The following is an 18,956-nucleotide window of genomic DNA, read 5'->3' as shown; positions in this document are numbered from 1 at the left end:
TTAGATTGTTGAGCTGTATTTTATAAATTCCAACTTAGATATTTTAGTATCCTAATATGATGGGACTACATAAACAGACACACATACTAGACAAATGTATAGTATCTGTTGCAGAAATACACTAGAATGATTTTTCTGGAGTTCCTGTCGTGGCTCAGTGGTTAACGAATCTGACTAGGAACGATGAGGTTGTGGGTTTGATCCCTGGCCTTGCTTAGTGGGTTAAGGATCTGGCGTTGCCTTGAGCTGTGGTGTGGGTCGCAGACGCAGCTCAGATCCCCGAGTTGCTGTGGCTGTGGCGTAGGCCCGTGGCTACAGCTCCGATTCGACCCCTAGCCTGGGAACCTCCATATGCCGCGGGAGCTGCTCAAGAAAAGGCAAAAAGACAAAAAAAAAAAAAAAAAAAAAAAAAAAGATTTTTCTTTGTGTAGTTAAAACGAAACAAAACAAAAAACAGCAAAAACCATGCTTCACCGTCAGACCACATGCTGGCGATGTCTTCCACTCTGTAATAGTGGATTTTTCTTCCTCACTACCACTGTTCCCAGCCCTCCTTATGACCAGTCATAGATATTTTCAGCATTGCTTCTAAGACCAGGGTGCCGTTGATGACCTTGGAACAAAGGAAAGCTGATGAGCATAGGAACTATGACATAAATTAGTTTCCTTAGGTACAAAAAATAGGTGCAATTTAAGCATTTGTCTATGTGAGTGAAGAGTTAATCAGTTTACCAAAGAAGAATCCATTTCAGAAGAGAAAGAGGTGAAGGAGATTTCTTATAAAGCTGTAATTAGGACAGTGTGGTATTGAGACATTATTGGAAAAATAGATTACTTGAAGAAAATAGAAACCCTAGAAATATATGCACAGACGAAAGACGACTTGATTTATGACCAAAATATTATATTTTAGTGGAGGAAGAATGGACTGTTCAATAAATGATCCTGGGATAGAAAAATAAGGTATCACCTGCTTGTCACTGTATATTTTTGCATTAAAAATCAAATGGCAGGGAGTTCCCATCGTGGCGCAGTGGTTAACGAATCCGACTGGGAACCATGAGGTTGCGGGTTCAGTCCCTGCCCTTGCTCAGTGGGTTAAGGATCCGGCGTTGCCGTGAGCTGTGGTGTAGGTTGCAGACGCGGCTTGGATCCTGCGTTGCTGTGGCTTTTGCGTAGGCCAGCGGCTACAGCTCCGATTGGACCCCTCGACTGGGAACCTCCATATGCCGCGGGAGCGGCCCAAGAAATAGCAAAAAGACAAAAAAAAAAAAAAAAAAAAACAAATGGCAGCACCCCTTTGCCTTTTCTCAAAAACTCTAACAGTGTTACTGCAAAAATTAGGTAAATTTATGTGAGATTTTTTTTCATAACTATGTATCATAGGTACAAAAAAATAAAAACATGTGCCTTCATGCAGAGGCCAGTTAATTGAGCCTTATAAAGCATACTAAGGCATTTGGGCTTTACCCTGAGCACATTAGGAAACCTTGTGTAGGGAGAGGTCGGATTGTAGAGCTAGCTGGTTTTGTACCAAGGCAAGAAATCCTGATGGCATTGCAGATAGTGGGAAATGTGAGGATTTAAGCAGTAAAATCAATAAGACTGAGTGAGTGGTTTCATGTGACAGCTGCAGAAGAAAAATGGGGGAAGTTGATAAGGACAGGATTTCTGACAGTCGATGGCATCCGCTGAGATAAGGTACACTCTAGAGCTGTTTTGAACATGTCAGTGTTAAGGACACTGGCTGCATTAAGTTTAAAATATTTCAGAAGCATTTAGTAGAGTTTTTCAAGCATGCTATATTTTTTGTATAAGTACGTAAAACTTAATAAAATGTAAAATTAGAAAATAGCAAGTAAAAATACAAAATTAAAACATTGCGTTTTTACTACCCAGATCACTGCTGTACTATCATAGGGCATAATCTTCCATATTTTCCCCCATAATTTTTTTTTTTTTTTTCTTTTCTGGCTGTACCCATAGCGTATGGAAATTCCTGGGCCAGGGATAAATCCAAGCCCCTCCCTCTGTGGCAAAGCTCGCTCCTTAACCCACTGCCCTGGGCCAGGGATCAAGCCCACGCCACCAGAGACAACACCCGATCCTTAACCCACTGTACCACAGTGGGAATGTCAGTATTCCTTATTTTTTCTAGATACAAATGTACGTACGTATTTTTTTCTTTACTGATTGAAATTACCTTGCACAAGCTATTTTGTAACTTAACCTTTTTTTTTCAGTTATTGATTTGCCATTTTCCATTTTGTTGGCTCTCTTTCTCACGTAGTACACATTCTGTCTTCCCACATCTCTATTTGACACCAGAATAATCTTTATAGCTGGTTTGTACATTCAAGTTTTCCGCTTAGGTCCATGTGTGGCATCAGGTTGGACCATCCTTTTCTTCCTTGGTCATGATGTTGACCTACTGAAGGGACTAGCCATTACCCCGCAGAGTCAGCTCCCTGGGTTTATCTGGTTGCTTTCCTGCTTTTTTTCCTGTTTAGTTTTCCCTTCTATTTCTTATAAGCAGAAATTCTACTAAAAAGATTAATGATTCAAGTCAGTTAGTTGGAATTACAATGCATCGGAAGTAGTGTGATCCTACATGAATTAGTCTACAATACCTGGTTGGCTCACTACTATTTTTTTTTAATTTTTATTCTATATTGGAGAATAGTTGATTTACAATGTAAGTCATATATACATATATCCATTCTTTATCCGATATTTTTCCCATATAGGTTTTTATAGAGTAGTGAGTTAGAATTCCCTGTGTTCTAAGTAGATCCTTGTTGGTTTTCTGTTTTATATATAGTAGTGTGTCTATGTTAATCTCAAACACCTAACTTATCCCTCTCCTCCATGCTTCCCCTTTGGGAACCATAAGATTGATTTTGAAATGTGTGAGTCTCTTTCTGTTTTGTAAATAAGTTCATTTGTATCGTTTTCAAATTAGATTCCGTATGTAAGTGTTGTCATATGCTATTTACCTTCGTCTGACTTATTTCACTTAGTATGATAATCTCTGGGTCCAGCCATGTTGCTGCAGTGGCATTGTTTTCTTCTTTTTATGGCCGAATAATACTCCATTGTACCACATGTACCACATCTTTTTTTATCCACTCCCCTGTCAGTGGACATTTAGGTTGCTTCCATGCCTTGGCTGTTATAAATAGTGTTGGAATCAACACATGGGTAACATGTATCTTTTTGAGTTGTGGTTTTCTCCAGACATGTGCCCGTAAGTCAGATCCCTGGATCATACGGTCATTGCATTTTTAGTTTTGGAAGGAACCTCCTCCTCCGTACTGTTCTCCACAGCAGTTGTACCAATTTTCATCCCCACCAACAGTGCAGGAGGGTTTCCTTTTTCTCCACACCCTCTCCAGCATTATAGATTTTTGGGGGATGGCCATTCTGATTGGTGTGAGGTGATACCTCATTGTAGTTCTGATTTGTATTTCTCTAATGATAAATGTGATAAGGATGTTGAGCATCTTTTTATGTGCTTTTTGGCTACTTGTCTGTTGTCTTTGGAGAAATACGTCTGTTTTTATATTCTGTTCATTTTTTGATTGGGTTGTTTGTTTTTTTGGTATCAAGCTGCATGAACTGTTTATATATTTTGGAGATTAATCCTTTGGTGATCATTTTGTTTGCTAACAACCATTTTTTGGGTTGTCTTTTCATTATGTTTATGATTTCCTTTGCTGTGCAAAATCTTTTAAGTTTAACTAGGTCCCATTTGTTTGTTTGTTTTAATTTTCATTACTCTAGGAGGTATATCTAAAAAGGTTTTGCTGCAACTTATACCAATGGGTGTTCTGCCTGTATTTTCCTCTAAGAGTTTCATAGTGTCTATGCTTAATTAGGTCTTTAATTGATTTTGAGTTTATTTTTCTGTATGGTGTTAGAGAATGTTCAAATTTCATTTCCCAGCACCATTTATTGAATGGACTGCCTTTTCTCCACTGTGTATTCTTGCCTCCTTTGTCATAGATTAATTAACTATGAGTACATGGGTTTATTTCTGGGATTTCTGTCCTATTCCATTGATCTGTGTTTTTGTTTTTGTTTTTTTTTTTGTGCCATTACCACTCTGTTCTGATGACTGTAGCTTTGTAGTATCCAAGAATATGTTTTTCCATTTGTGTTATTTTTAATTTCTTTCAGCAGCATCTTAGAGTTTTCAAATTACAGGTCTTTTGCCTCATTAAGGTTTATTCCTAGATACTTTATCCTTTTTGATGCAGTGGTAAATGGGATTGTTTGCTTAATTTCTCTTTCTGATCTTTCATTGTTATTGTATAGAAATGCAAGATATTTCTGTGTATTAATTTTGTATCCTGAAACTTTACCAAATTAACTGATGAGCTCTAGTAGTTTTCTGATAGCATCTTTTGGGTTTTCTATGCATAATATCATGCAATTTGTGAACAGTGACAGTTTTACTTTTTTAAATTTGAATTCCTTTTATTTCTCTTTCTTCTCTGATTGCCGTGGCTAGAACTTCCAAACTTCTGTTGACTAAAAGTGGCAAGAATGGACATCCTTATCTTGTTTGTGATCTTAGTAGAAATGCTTTCAGCTTTTTACCATTGAGTATGACATTAGCTGTGGGTTTGTCATATATGGCCTCTATTATGTTTTGATAGACTCCTTCTATGCCATCTTTCTGGAAAGTTTTTTTTTTTTATCATAAATGAGTTTTGAGTTTTGTCAAAAGCTTTTTTTGAATCTAATGATCATATGGTTTTTTTACTCTTCAGTTTATTAAAGTGGTGTATCACATTGATTGATTTGCAGATACTGAAAAATCCTTGCATCCCTGGGATAAGTCCCACTTGATCATGGTATATGATCCTCTGAATATATTCTTGTATTTAGTTTGCTAGTGTTTTGTTGAGGGTTTTTGCACCTATCATCTATGTTCATTGGTGATATTATCCTGTAATTTTCTTTTTTTGTGTTTTCTTTGTCTGGTTTTGTTATCAGGGTGATGGTGGCTTCATAGAATGAGCTTGGGAGTGCTCCTTCTCTGCAATTTTTGGAAGGGTTTCAGAAGAATAAGTGTTAATTCTTAACTGAATGTGCACCTGTGAATAAAATTTCGCCTGTGAAGCCATCTGGTCCTGGATTTTTGTTCACTGGAAGTTTTTAAATCACAGTTTCAATTTCAGTACTTGTGATTGGTCTGTTCAGATTTTCTATTTCTTGTTCAGTCTTGGAAGATTGTACACGTCTAAGAATTTATCCTTTTCTTCAACTATTAGCGTAGTTACTTGTAGTAGTCTCTTATGATCCTTTGTATTTCTGTGATGTCAGTTGTAACTTTCCTTTTTAATCTTTAATTTTATTGATTTGAGCCCTCTTCCTTTTGTTCTTGATGAGTCTGTCTAAAGGTGTATCAGTTTTATCTTTTCAAAGAACTTGCTGTTAGTTTTACTGATCTTTTCTATTGTTTTCTTCATTTCTTTTTCATTTTTCTGCTATGATCTTTATGATTTTTTTCCTTCTACTCACTTTGGGTTTTGTTATTTTCCTAGTTGCTTTAGGTGTAAAGTTGTTTTTTTTGAGATTTTTCTTGTTTCCAAATAACATTGTATTGTTTCAAATTTCCCTCTTAGAACTTTTTTTTAATGTATCCCATAGGATACATCATTGTATTTTCATTTGTTTCTAGGCATTTTTTGATTTCCTCTTTGATTTCTTCAGTGATCCATTGGGTTTTTGTTTTTGTTTTGTTTTTTGTAACATATTGTTTAGACTTCAGGTGTTGGTATTTTCTATAGTTCTTGTAGTTGAGTTCTAATCTCACAGTGTTGTGGTTGAAAAAGATGCTTGATACGATTTCAGTTTTCATAAATTAACTGAGGCTTGACTTGTGGCCCAGGGTGTGATTTATCCTGAAAAATGTTCCGTGTACACTTAAGAAAACTTTAGGTAGATCTGAAGTGGGTCTCTTGAAGACAGCATATATATGGGTCTTGTTTTTATATCCACTCACCTAGGCTTTGTCTTTTGGTTGGAGCATTTAGTCATTTATATCTAAGGTAATTATCAATATGTATATTCTTATTGCCATTTTGTTGTTTTGGATTTGTTGATAGTGAACTTTTTTCTCCCTCTTTTGTTCTCTTGTGATTAGATGACTGTCTTTAGGTTGTCTTTGGATTACTTTTTGTTTTTTGTGTATCTATTGTAGGTTTTTGGCTTGCACAAAAATCAATAACATTTTGATACAGCAGTCTCTCGCTCTCTCTCTATATATACGCATACACATACACACACATATACCTACACACAAGATTATTTTAAGTTGCTGGTCTCTTAATTTCAAATGCATTTCCATTATCCTGCATTGGTACTCTTCTCTCCTCTTGGTTGCTAGTTTTGATAATCATATTCGTGTGGTGGTGATTTTCTACCTTTACTGTATGTTTGCCTTTATTGGTGAGTTTTCCCATTTGTAATTGTCTCGTTTCTAGTTGTGGCCCTTTCTTTTCCCCCTAGGGAAGTTCCTTTAGCATTTGATGTAGGGCTAGTTTGGTGGTGCTGAAATCTTTTAGCTTTTGCTTGTCTGTCAAGCTTTTGATTTCTCCATCAAACCTCAGTAAGAGCCTTGCTGGGTATAATATTCTTAAAGGATTTTCCCTTTCTTTACTTTAAATACATCAATGCCACCCTCTTCTGGCCTGCAGAGTTTCTGCTGAAAAATTAGCTGATAGCCTTATGGGGATTCCCTTTTATGTTGTTTATTGCTTTTCCCTATTGCTTTTAATATATTTCTCTTTGTCTTTAATTTTGGTTAATTTAATTAATATGTTTTTCAGTGTGTTCCTCCTTGGGTTTATCCTGTATGGGACTCTGTGCTTCCTGGACTTGAGTGTTTTCTTTCTCATGTTAGGGAAGTTTTCAACTATTAACTCTTAAAAATATTTCTCTCTTCTCCTCAGACCCCTATAATGCAGATAATGGTGCATTTAATGTTGTCCCAAAGGTCTCTTAGATGGTCCTCGTTTCTTCTCATTCTTTGTCCTTTATCTGTTCTGCAGCAGTGATTTCCACCATTCTGTCTTCCAGCTCACTTATCCATTCTCCTACTTCATTTATTCTGCCATTGATTCCTTCTAGTGTATTTTTCATTTCAGTTACTGTATTGTTCAACTCTGTTCTTTATATCTTTTACTTCCTGTTAAATGTTTCTTGGGTCTTCTCAGTTTGTATATACATCCTTTTTCTGAGTTATTAGATCTTCTTTACTATCATTTCTCTTAATTCTTTTTTGGGTATATTGCCTATCTCCACCTCACTGAGTTCTTCTGGGGATTTATCTTGTTCCTTTGTCTGGAACATATTCTTTTGCCATCTCATTTTGTCTAACATTTGCAGTCTCTGTTCTGCAGGATACAAGATTGTATTGGTGTCTTCCCCCTAGTGGGTGAGTTTTATCAAAGGGCTTGGGCAGGCTTCCTTTGGGGTGGGACTGATTCCTGCCCACTGGTGGGTGGAGCTGGGTCTTGTCCCTCTGGTGGGCAGGGCATATTTAGAGGAGACTGTGGGCTCAGGACAACTTTAAGCAACCTGTCTGCTGATGGATGTGGCTGCATTCCCACCCTGTTTGTTATTTGCCTTGAGGTGTCTTAGCACTGGAGCCTGCAGGCTGTTAGGTATGGACAGGTCTCAGGGCCAAAATGGTGACCTCCAGGAGAGCTCACACCAGTGAAGTTTCCTTGTGACTTCCACCGTCAGTGTCCTTGCCCCCACAAAGAGCCACTGCCCCAGGAGGCCCTTCAAGACCTGCAGGTAGGTCTGGCCCAAGATACTATGGAGTCACTGCTTTGCCCTGTGTCCCAGTGCACGTAAAACCTTGTGTGCACCCTCTAAGAGTTGAGTCTCTTGTTTGCCCCAGTCTTGTGGCACTCCTGCACCCAAGCCCTGCTACCCTTAAAAGACCAAATACTCTGGGAGCTCCTCCTCCTGATGCCAGGCCCCCAGGCTGGAGCCTGATGTGGGACTCAGAACTCACTCTTGTGCAAAAATCTCTGCCATATAATTTTCTAGTTTATGGGCTGCCCACCCAACAGGTATGAATTTTGATTAGATCACGGAAGTGCCCCTCCTACTTTCTCATTGTGGTTTCTTCTTTGTCTTTGGGTATAGAATATTTTTTAGTTGTGACTTTGGTGTTTTCACAAGAAGAGGTGAGCTCAAGTCCTTCTACTCCATCATCTTGTCTAGTCAAGCCTCTGCTGTTTATCTTGGAGGCCTAAAAACTTGACCTTTGTGCCCAGACCCTTGTGCTTCTTTTCCTGCTTCATTAGCTGCTTTTTCCTTTCCTCCTTTGCAAGATCTTGATATTCCATCATCTGCTGGTCTTCCTCAAAGGTTTGATCTTGCTGACAACTCCTCTTAGTTGCTTTTGAGAAGGTAATTCCCCAAGGTCATTTAACTTGCTAGAATAAGAGCTCAGATTGGAATGAGGGACTATTTGCTTTCTGAACTGGAAGTAGAAGCATGCAATATTAACAGGACATGGCTTTGTTGGTGCCAAAATGTAAGGAGCTGAACACCTATGCGGCCACCCCCTTCTCTTTCTGTCATATAGTGGTGATGCTATGGCACAGGGAGGTACCCTTTCCCGGGCCTGGAAAGGAGCTCTTATGTAACATTCAGAAATGGGTTGTTCAAGGAGACACAGGTACTGACAAAGTAAACGACGTCATTGAAAAGGGGCAATTGAGTGGAGAGCAGTAGGGTGAGGGAACCCAGGAGAACGCAGCCCACCACTGTTGATGCTGTGTTTGGTCCCTCAGTTAAGGGCAGTAATGGCCTAATCCTATGTTTGATTTCTACTAGGAAGTAATCTAGTATTATTATTCTGGTATTATACAAATGCTGTTTCCTTTCAACCATTTATCTAGTGACAAACACAAATTAATTATCTTTGCCTGAATCAGAATTTTCATTAGAGGTTGCCAATTACATTTTTCATATTCTTTCATTCTGCATTTACTAGCTGATGTTCTTATATAAAGTAGAGCTTTTTCTCACCAGGTGGTATGTCTAGTTAACCTATAATGCATTTCCTATTAAAAAGTTTGGGAAATGCTAGATCCTCCCATTTACTAATTTTCAAAATAAAGATCATTTAAAATAGCAATCTCAAATGGTAACAAATGACTTTTTTCATACCTGTTTTTTTTTTTTTTTTTTTTTGTCTTTTTTTGCTATTTCTTTGGGCCGCTCTCACGGCATATGGAGGTTCCCAGGCTAGGGGTCGAATCGGAGCTGTAGCCACCGGCCTACGCCAGAGCCACAGCATTGCGGGATCCGAGCCGCGTCTGCAACCTACACCACAGCTCACGGCAACGCCAGATCGTTAACCCACTGAGCAAGGGCAGGGACCAAACCCGCAACCTCATGGTTCCTAGTCGGATTCGTTAACCACTGCGCCACGACGGGAACTCCTCATACCTGTTTTTAAAATAGCATTGTGGACTTAGGGAATTTTCATTAATTCAGTGTTTCAGTCCTCTATAATTCTTAGCTTTTTTGATTTTTCAAATTGCCATAACTTTGGCCAGTTGTTGGCAGATTTTTAGCATATGAATTTGAAGCTCATGAGAATTCTGGACCGAAGATCTAAGATTGGGAGTTCTCAATGTATTAAGTAGTGGTTTGAGTCACAGAAGTGGGTTTACTGCCTAAGAAGACTATATAGTGTAAAAACTAAGCAGCCCACAATCAGTGATTTGAATAACTTGCAGTATTTATAGAAATAATCCTTATGTATAGATTTATAAATTATTTCCTTGCTGAAATTTATGTCAGTCTCTTATACTATTTTTATGAAATGACCAAAAATTACCAGTTAGGCACATGTACTGATGGCTTTCACTCTGAGCCTGTTCACATTTGTTCCCTTCTTTCTGTTTTGATCTGTTGTTTTTGAACTTGCATTCCTACCACCTCCCCAAACATTTTTAACTTAGCTTTATATTGAGTATATACAATTATAGTATAAATAAAAGTAAACATACTCCAAAAATTATGAGAAATTCCTAGAAAGCTAGATCAAAGTCATCCATGATGATAGCAAGTAAAAGTTTATTATATTCTTTTATGTTATATTCAGGACCATTACTCGCTGTCCTCTCTAAAAATGTAAATCTTATACTTTTTTTGGTAATATAAATTTTCCTATCAGTGACATAAGATGCTAATATTTTATTCACTGGCTATATATTTAACAGACCTTTTGTACATGTAAAAAATATATGGCATTGCTAATAGTAGGTTTAGGATAAAAATTAGGATTTTGCCATTTGACTTTGTGTGCTAACTAATAAATAGGAACTGATAAACATTGAATGATGATGGTGATGACAAAGCGGCAATGAAATGTGCCTCCATTGCGTCACACTCAGGAATCTAGATTCAGTTTCCATTGAACATGAGACTTTTTTTAAAAAGTCACAAAACTTTATCAGTTGCTTCGGGTCTTTTAAAACAAGGAATATGACATTGTTTAGAAATAAGTAAAACTACATACGTTTATTCTTAAAAGCATCCTGTATACTTTTGATTTAACTCATATTTGGGAATTTAATAATGTGCCTTGGAAATTTTTAGTACTCTACGGAGATAATAAGCTATGTTATTTTTAGTAATGTATTCCATTTGTAATTAACAACCACAGACTGTTTTGAATCCTTCTAGTCACTCTTGGAGGCCCATGATATTGTGGCATCAAAGTGTTATGAATCACCTCCATCAAGCCCGGAAATGAATAATTCTTCTGTCAATAATCAGTTATTACCAGTAGATGCCATTCGTATTCTTGGTATTCACAAAAGAGCTGGAGAACCATTGGTGAGTTGATAAATCACTGTGGGTTTTTTTTGGCGGGGGAGGTTTGTTTGTTTTTTTAGTCTTTTCAGGGCTGTATCTGTGGCATATGGAAGCTCCCAGGCTAGGGGTTGAATTGGAGCTGCAGCTGCCAGCCTACACCACAGCCACAGCAACATCAGATCCGTATCTGCAACCTACATCACAGCTCATGGCAATGCCAGATCCTTTAACCCACTCATCAAGGCCAGAGATCGAACCTGCATCCTCTTGGATACCAGTCGGGCTCTTAACCTGCTGAGCCGCAGTGTGAACTCCAGTCAGTGTCTTCTGAAATCTGACATACTTGTGACTGAGTCACTACTCTTATCTCATTTTTTTTCCTCTTTTATAATTTGTATCATTATGAAAACTTTTATTCATGTTTATTTTATCAGCCTTTTTTGGCGTGTGTGTAAAATACACTGCTGATGCTCTCATCTTAATTTAGCATAAAAAATTAAACCAAAAGTAAAAGTTAAACTGAAAGAGAAGCAAGAAGAAGTTGCCATTGAGTTAAAATTTTAGAAGATAACTGCTTTATTTTTTTTTACTGTGCCCTTTAAGAAATGAACTCAGGTTGCTTGCTAACTATAGTATCAAAACACAGAAGAAAGTTATTAAAAATTGAAGTGGTAGGCCTCTATAAATAAGGAAGTTTACAGTTTCCAGCTGACGTTATTATTTCTGGGTTTCAACTGTAAGAACAGTGAAGTGGAAAAAGAGAAATACCAGGAATGGGGCCATCAGAAAGCACTATACACTTTCTTGCTGCTTTGAGCTCCCTTGTATCCTGTGGAACGTGGAATGTTTCATTTTCAAGGTTGACCTTACCATCAAAATCCTTTTTTTACGGGGTGGTATGTGTTGTCACAGTCGCTTGTGGCTTAGTGTAGACTTGGAGTCAGGAGACAACCTGTTTTTAGAATTATTTTCTTCTTTATGCATATTCATGAGTATTTAAGGTTTCTCACTGACAACCTAAATCAGTAATTCCATTCCTTATTTCTTTCAGGGTGTCACATTTAGGGTGGAAAATAACGATCTGGTAATCGCCCGAATCCTTCATGGAGGTATGATAGATCGACAAGGTCTGCTTCATGTGGGAGATATCATTAAAGAGGTCAATGGCCATGAGGTTGGAAACAACCCAAAGGAATTACAAGAACTACTGAAAAATATCAGTGGAAGCGTCACCCTAAAAATTTTACCAAGCTATAGAGATACCATTACTCCTCAACAGGTCAGTAGTAACATTCATCCTCCTGTTAAGAATACTTTTATAGGTGTTCCCGTCGTGGCACAGCAGAAAGGAATCTGACTAGGAACCGTGAAGTTGCCAGTTCGATCCCTGGCCTCTCTCAGTGGGTTAAGGATCCGACGTTGCCGTGAGCTGTGGTCGCAGACATGGCTCGGATCCTGCGTTGCTGTGGCTCTGGTGTAGGCCAGCAGCTATAGCTCCGATTTGACCCCTAGCCTGGGAACCTCTATATACCTAAAAAAAAAGAGTACTTTTTATTTTTTCAGTCACACTATTGGTTATAACCACCAGTTGTACTTTTTTGCTAAATAGAAGAGAAAAACATCGATTTCATTGTTCTATATTGGCTTATTTTGTCATGGGTGAATTTTTGGGTTTGTGAACTCCATGAACCCTGGCATTTCAGTAACCTACAGTGAGGTCTGAGAAAAACCACAGAGCCTTTCTTGATTCTCAATCTAGCAGACATTTTCGATACCTGTTACGTTCCAGGCCTTGTGAGAGAATAGGCCTGCAGTCCTGATCACGTCTAGCTTAGCGTTCCTGTAATGGGCTAAACGGAGAATGAGACCAAAGCGAGGTGGGTCCAGATTAAAAAGAATCTTGGACACTTAGCTTGTATACACGTGGCCTGCAGTTTGTAACTAATTTTTAGGTGACGTAATGTATTGAGCAGGGGAATGTTATGTAATGACAGGGATCATTTCACCTCCTTATGTTGAATGAATTTCAGAAAGGAGAGAGATGAGATAGTGTATCCAGGAAGCAGCTTTTTGAAGGTGTGAGGTCATTTGTGAAATCAGCTCTAATGAAAGCTGTGCCAACTTGCTCGGGTTCAAATACCCACCATGCTGCCACTTGTTAGACAGTCTTCTCTGTGCTTCGTTTTCTCATCTATACAGTTAGGGGTATTTCTTAAGACTGTTACAAGGATCAAATGAGTTAATTCATGTGACGTTCTCATGGCGACACCTGGCATATCCTGAGCGCTCAGTGTTGCTGCTGCTCTTGGTGCAGTGGTGGTGATGAGACAGTGTTGTCATTGTAGAGAAACGGGAAGGAAAGAAAACGGAATAAAGGCAAAGGGGCAGCTGACAGTTACGGTAAGCGCGTGGGAACTGAGAAGAGGGTTTTTGAGTCTAGATAATGTAGAAAGAGGAAATACCTATCAATGTCTTAGATGCCTTTAGTTATTCAGGTTTACTCCAGAAATTTGTTTCATGTCTGAGTAAAATTACAGGGTTTTTTTTAACATAAGATACTGCCTGTAGGACTTCTTATAATATAGTTAGAACGATAATTTAAAAGACTAATGTTTACATTTCCATGCAGTTCTTTGAAGTAACTGTGTGTCGAATATCTGTTTTATATTGTTCTTTGAAAGATAAGAATAGTCATCAATCTTAGTATGTAAATTAGATTTCTGAAAATACATAGGTTTGTAATGAACTTGGCTTGAAATGAAGAGTAAAGGCCTTGTCTTCAAGGAAAAGGAACGTGAAAGAAATGGTATTAGAAACTGGAGATTTTTGAATCGCTAGTACCTCTTGGACTACCTTTATTCCTCAGTTGGCACCTTGAGTAGACTGGAAAAGTAGAACTTAAGATTTATTTTAATTATATGTTAGTTGTATAGAAATATTCCCCCCTTCATTGTGGTTCAAACTCCAGAATTCTTAGCAGCTCTCCATTGCTACAATGGATTTTCATGGGAATAATTAATTTGTGTAATACTAGTAGCTAGAGCTTTGGCCCAAATTCCTTTGCAGACTCTGCACCTGGTGAATGATCTGAGTGATGCGAAATATAAGGATATTTGGGCCTTTCTTAGGCATACATTTTTCCCCATTCTCTGCCTTCTGTAACTGGGCTTTTTATTTTAGCCTTTAGGGAGAGGGCATTGGAATGGAGAAGACTAGGTCATCCAAACCTGAGGCAGTCTTAGTCCCTGTTTACCATGAAAAACAAGTGCCTCTTACAGGAAGGCTTCCAACAGCAGAGCTAAACCAGCCAGAGTGTGACAGTTTTAAAGCGAGAGGGGAGATGGCTACTAAGTATGCTGCAAAGGACTGTCCTGGGCACACCGTGGTCCTCTTACTGTGAGACACTAATGGGAAGCCAGAGCTGTGAGCCTCTTGAGCTCTGCCGCTCTGACTCACCGGCAGGTCCACCGTGTCGTGCTCTAGAACTTGGCTCTTTCTCTTGTTGCTGTGGCGGTAGGTGGAAACAGCTCGTGGTGTTTTTCACAGTACTGTCAGTGAGTAATTTTTATCAGTATCATTCGAAGTACTTACTCAAAATCCAGAATCGTTCGTGTCACCCAAGAATTTATATTTTCAAGTTTGAAGACCCAGGTGAGTTAAGAAGTTGCAGCTGATTCCAAGTTCTTCAGCTGACATGTGGGTCAGGTTCCCAAATCTGTTAGAAATTCCGTTTGTTCATTTAAGGCCAAACTGATGGGATTTTCTCCTACTCGTTCCTGAGGCCATCATAACCCAGGTACCAAAAATATTATGAGAAGAAATTAGTTTCATTTCACTGAAGGATATACGTGTAAGAATTCTCAACAAAATATTAGCAAATGAAGTTTAATGATGTGTGAAAAAGATAAGACAGCATGTTCAAGTTGCATATATCTCATGAGTACTAGGATGGTTTCAAACTAGAAAATCCACATATGTAACCAAACAGATTAACAGATTAAAGGAGAAGGTATCAGAGAATTTGATGAAATTCAATACCTATTCATAGTTTTTTTTTTTTTTTTTAAGGATTAGTACATTAAAATAGGAAAGAACTTCCTTAAACTTCTTAACAAAAGACAAAAAAACTAGAGCAAACATTATTCCCTGGAGTTGCTTTTAGAAGCATCCTGTTTAAAATCAGGAGCTGGATTTTCTGCTGGTCTGCCTGAGACTACTTGAGTGCCAACCCCAGCCCCTCATGAAGCTCCAACAAGATGAAAAAAACCCACCTTAAGCCAAGAGAAATTTGCCAAACTTCAAGCCTAATTGTGCTTTGGTAACAAGGAATTGCCCTCAGATGATATCTAGAATAACAGGTGATATAACAAATACATGTTACAACGGATGATAAAAATCCTCAGTTCTCCTCGGAGAAACTAAGAATAAACAGCCTCTCTGATTTTAAAAAGAGTTATGTTTGCAGCCCAGGGAGTGGTGACCCACATCCTTGGCAGCAGAAACGTCCACTATTATCAGCCACAATGAGACAAAGCCCCTGACAGAAATGCCACCTGAGTTGTCAACCAGCTTGGTGTCAACAAGGTTCGACACTGGCAAAAGCTCCACCTGCTCTTGGGGGAGGGTGAGCTTGTTCAGAATTTTGATGAGGCTTCTAACAGTGAGGCAAACGGAACGCCTCCACTTCTTAAAAAATAATAAAACTTCAAGAATTTTGACTCCTTTAAAAAATTATGTTTAGGATGTAATGAAATATAGAAATCTATAGTATTTTAAATTCTGAGGCCCTTGGACACTGCTGTTTTTTATTGTTTATAGACAATTATTTGCTTGCAGTTAATTAAGCTGAAGAAGCCAGCAATAAAGTTTAAAAAAGGATTGCTAAAGTTGTTGCCTAGTTTTAAAAAAGTTAAGAACTAAAGAAGGATGTTTATTAGCCCCACTTAAGTTCATTATTTTTTTGCTCTTTGGACCGCTTTTGCAGCATATGGATGTTCTCAGGCTAGGGGTCAAATCAAATCAGAGCTACAGCTGCCAGCCTACAGCACAGCCACATCCACAGCAACACAGGATCCAAGCCACATCTGCAACCTACGCCACAGCTCATGGCAACGCTGGATTCTTAACCCTCTTAACTTTGTGAGGGCAGAGATCGAACCTGCATCCTCATGGATACTAGTTGGATTTGTTTCTGCTGTACCTCAACGGGAACTCCCTATGTTCAATATTTTATGGAACGTTCCATAAGTACAGGAAGAAAAAAATATATTATCGAAGAAGATGTTTGGAAAGGAAAAAAATAAAATATTTTCAAATAATAAGATTTTTTGCACCGAAACCTCCAACTATAAATTACTTGAAATAATTTAGCAAGGTACTTGAAAATAAGATTAGTATACAAAAATAAGTTGCATTTCTATATGTCATCAGCAAACATCTAGAAATATAACTAAAACAGACATCATTTATAATGAAGTCAGGAGGGCATCATGTTTATGTCTAGGAATAAACCTAACAAAAGTATTCAGGACTTCAACACACACACAAAAATTATGAAGTTCTAAATAAATAGGTATGTTCATGGCCAGGAAGACACTGTCACAAAGATCAGTTTTCCTCACATTGACTTGTAGGTTCTGTTAAATTCCAATGGAAATTCCAACAAGGTTTTTCATGGTATTTGATAAGATGAATAGCCAAAACACTTTGGAAGCAGAAAAGTAGAAACAGCAGCTTATTGTTAATGTGTAGGAATCGGATGTGTGGTATTGGCGTAGAATTAGGCAGAAAGATCAGCGGACGAGCGAGTTCAGAAAGAGACCTACCCAGGCACATCACTTGGGTATCTGACAGAGCTGTGTCTTTCAGAGATAAAGAGAGAGGCTATTCAATGAATGAAATCAGTTAACATAGGAATAATGTATAAAATTGTGTTACTTCACTGTGCATGCACAAGTCAAACGAAAGGATGCATGGTTGGTAAACGTGCGAAGAGATGTTAAAATCACAGTGTGAGATACCGTTTTGTAACATTGAGTTGGCAGATGTGGATCTAGAGTATCTCCTACATGTATGGTGCTGGTGGCACTATAAATTGGTACAACCACCTTGGGAGGAAAAAGGTTTAGCATCATGGGAGTTGAATGTTTACATATACCAAGACGTGATGTCTCAGAGCAGTTCTTACATGTGTGCAACTGGAAATTAACAAGCATGTAAATTCCAGAATCATATAGCATGATTCTATCTTTAAGTTAAATAACTAAATACATACTTTTAAAGCATACATAGAGGTTCAATAAAACTATGCAAAAAAGGAAAGCAAGGAATTTGTGAACTGGAGATTCAGGGTGAGCATTCCCTTCGTTGTGAGGAAACCAGAGGAATGGGATGGGATGAGACGTGGGCAGGAAGACCATGGAGATTTCTAGCCTCTGTTGAGGGTGGTAAGCTCATGGCTGTTTTATTATATTATTAAAACTAAAAAAGCAAGCCTTGCTTGGACCAGTGACTGAAGTGTAAAGTAAGAATTATTAAGAATTCCCAATGTGGTGCAGTGGGGGATCAGTGGTATCTCTGGAGCCTCAGATGCAAGTTCGATCCTTGGCTTGGCACAGTGGGTTAAGAATCTGATATTGTTGCAGCTCTGGCTCAGATCTGATCCCTGGCCCAGGAATTCCATATGTCACAGGGCAGCCAAAAATATCGGGGGGAGGGGAATTATTAGCAGTTTGCTTCAGAAAAGCCCAGCTTAATATATGTTTTTAGAAAAGCCCCCCCCCCCACCAAGGGAAGCTTAAATTTGTGGCCCACATGTAGTTATTTACCAGAGAGGAATGTGAATCACCCCCGGAGCTTTATTAAGCAAATGCACGATCTAATCTCCTTGTCGATCTCAAAGTATGCTGTTTTCCGTGTCTACATTTAACTGAGTAGCTGAGTTCGTACATCTTGAAAGTCTTTAGAAAAGTAGCATTTGTCCTTAATTATTTCTGCTATTGTCTTTAAGAGAACTTCTTAGCAACTCTGATGACTGCGTTAACTACCTTGTTACGTACTCTGATGTGCAAACTCAGATGGACCTGAAACTGTGGTTTGAGCTGGAGCAAGTATAAGCCACACTTGCACCATGTTCAGCCAGCACATCCTCAAACAATTTACCGGTCTTCTTCTGACTGACCACAGAGGTCATAGCCTTTCATCCGTTGATTTCTCTTCTCCTGCAGAGGCATAGCATACTCCTGGGCAACATTTTATTTTGTCAGTACCTTGACTATTTTCATCTTTACCTTTTAAAAAATATCTTTGAGGTAAAGTTTATATACATAGCATATGTTTAAAGTGTACAATTAATAAATGTGGACGTATCTATGTACCTGTAAAACCCTCAGCACAATCGAGACAATAAGCATATGTCACACCCAGAAGTTTCTTGGGTCCATTGTAATCCTTCCTTCCTGCCTGCTTTCTCCCCCCACCCCAACCTTTATACCAGGCAAGTACTATTCTTTCTGTCCCTATAAATGAGTTTATCTTTTGTATGTTTTTATATAAATGAATTCATACAATGTGAATTTCTTTGATTTTGCTTTTTTAAATGACTTCTTTCACTTGGCATAATTATTTTGGAGTTATCTGTGTTTTTATGTGTATTGATAGTTGATTTTTTTTTTTTGACAATTTGTATCCCATTGCATGGCTCTACCACAGTTTGATTCCATTAACTGGCTTATGTATATTTGTGTTGTTTCCGGTCTGGGGCTATTATAAATAAAAATACCGTGGACATTTACATGTAAGTCCCTTGGTTAAATAGCTAAGGATTGAAGTATTGGGTCATATTAGTAGCTCTATGTTGAACTTATAAAGAAATGGCCAAACTATTTTCAAAAGTGTTTGTACCCATTTACATTAACACCAGCAGTTAGTGCCCCTCTTCACCAGCCTTTGCTGTGGTCAGTCCTTCCAAGCTTAGCTCTTCTCATAGGTATGTAATGGTATCTCATCGTGATTTCAGTTTGCACTTCCCTAATGACTGTTAAGTATGAGCATCTTTTCATGTGCTTATTTGCCCTGCCCATGACTACTTTAGTGAT

At 38.3% G+C, this 18,956-nt stretch overlaps 1 protein-coding gene across 17 annotated transcripts in view; it reads left to right on the top strand.

Moving 5' to 3' along the window:
• PALS2 (protein associated with LIN7 2, MAGUK p55 family member) overlaps window positions 1-18,956 on the top strand; it is a 125,818-nt gene that overhangs the window by 70,070 nt on the left and 36,792 nt on the right. For all 17 annotated transcript variants that reach the window (XM_021079256.2, XM_085005712.1, XM_021079251.2 and 14 more), the window contains 2 exons: window positions 10,729-10,881; window positions 11,912-12,139. In XM_021079256.2, the coding sequence (XP_020934915.1) occupies window positions 10,729-10,881; window positions 11,912-12,139 (381 nt within the window). The remainder of the gene's footprint in view (window positions 1-10,728; window positions 10,882-11,911; window positions 12,140-18,956) is intronic.

The sequence above is a fragment of the Sus scrofa genome, chromosome 18 (genome assembly GCF_054392235.1).
Source record: "Sus scrofa isolate SSC_HxYL_T2T_F1_AM1 chromosome 18, Sscrofa_HxYL_maternal_Yorkshire_Landrace_v2.0, whole genome shotgun sequence".
In the NCBI taxonomy this organism is placed as follows: domain Eukaryota; kingdom Metazoa; phylum Chordata; class Mammalia; order Artiodactyla; family Suidae; genus Sus; species Sus scrofa.
Note: the sequence above shows the minus strand (reverse complement) of the source record. Positions and strands in the feature narration are given on the sequence as shown.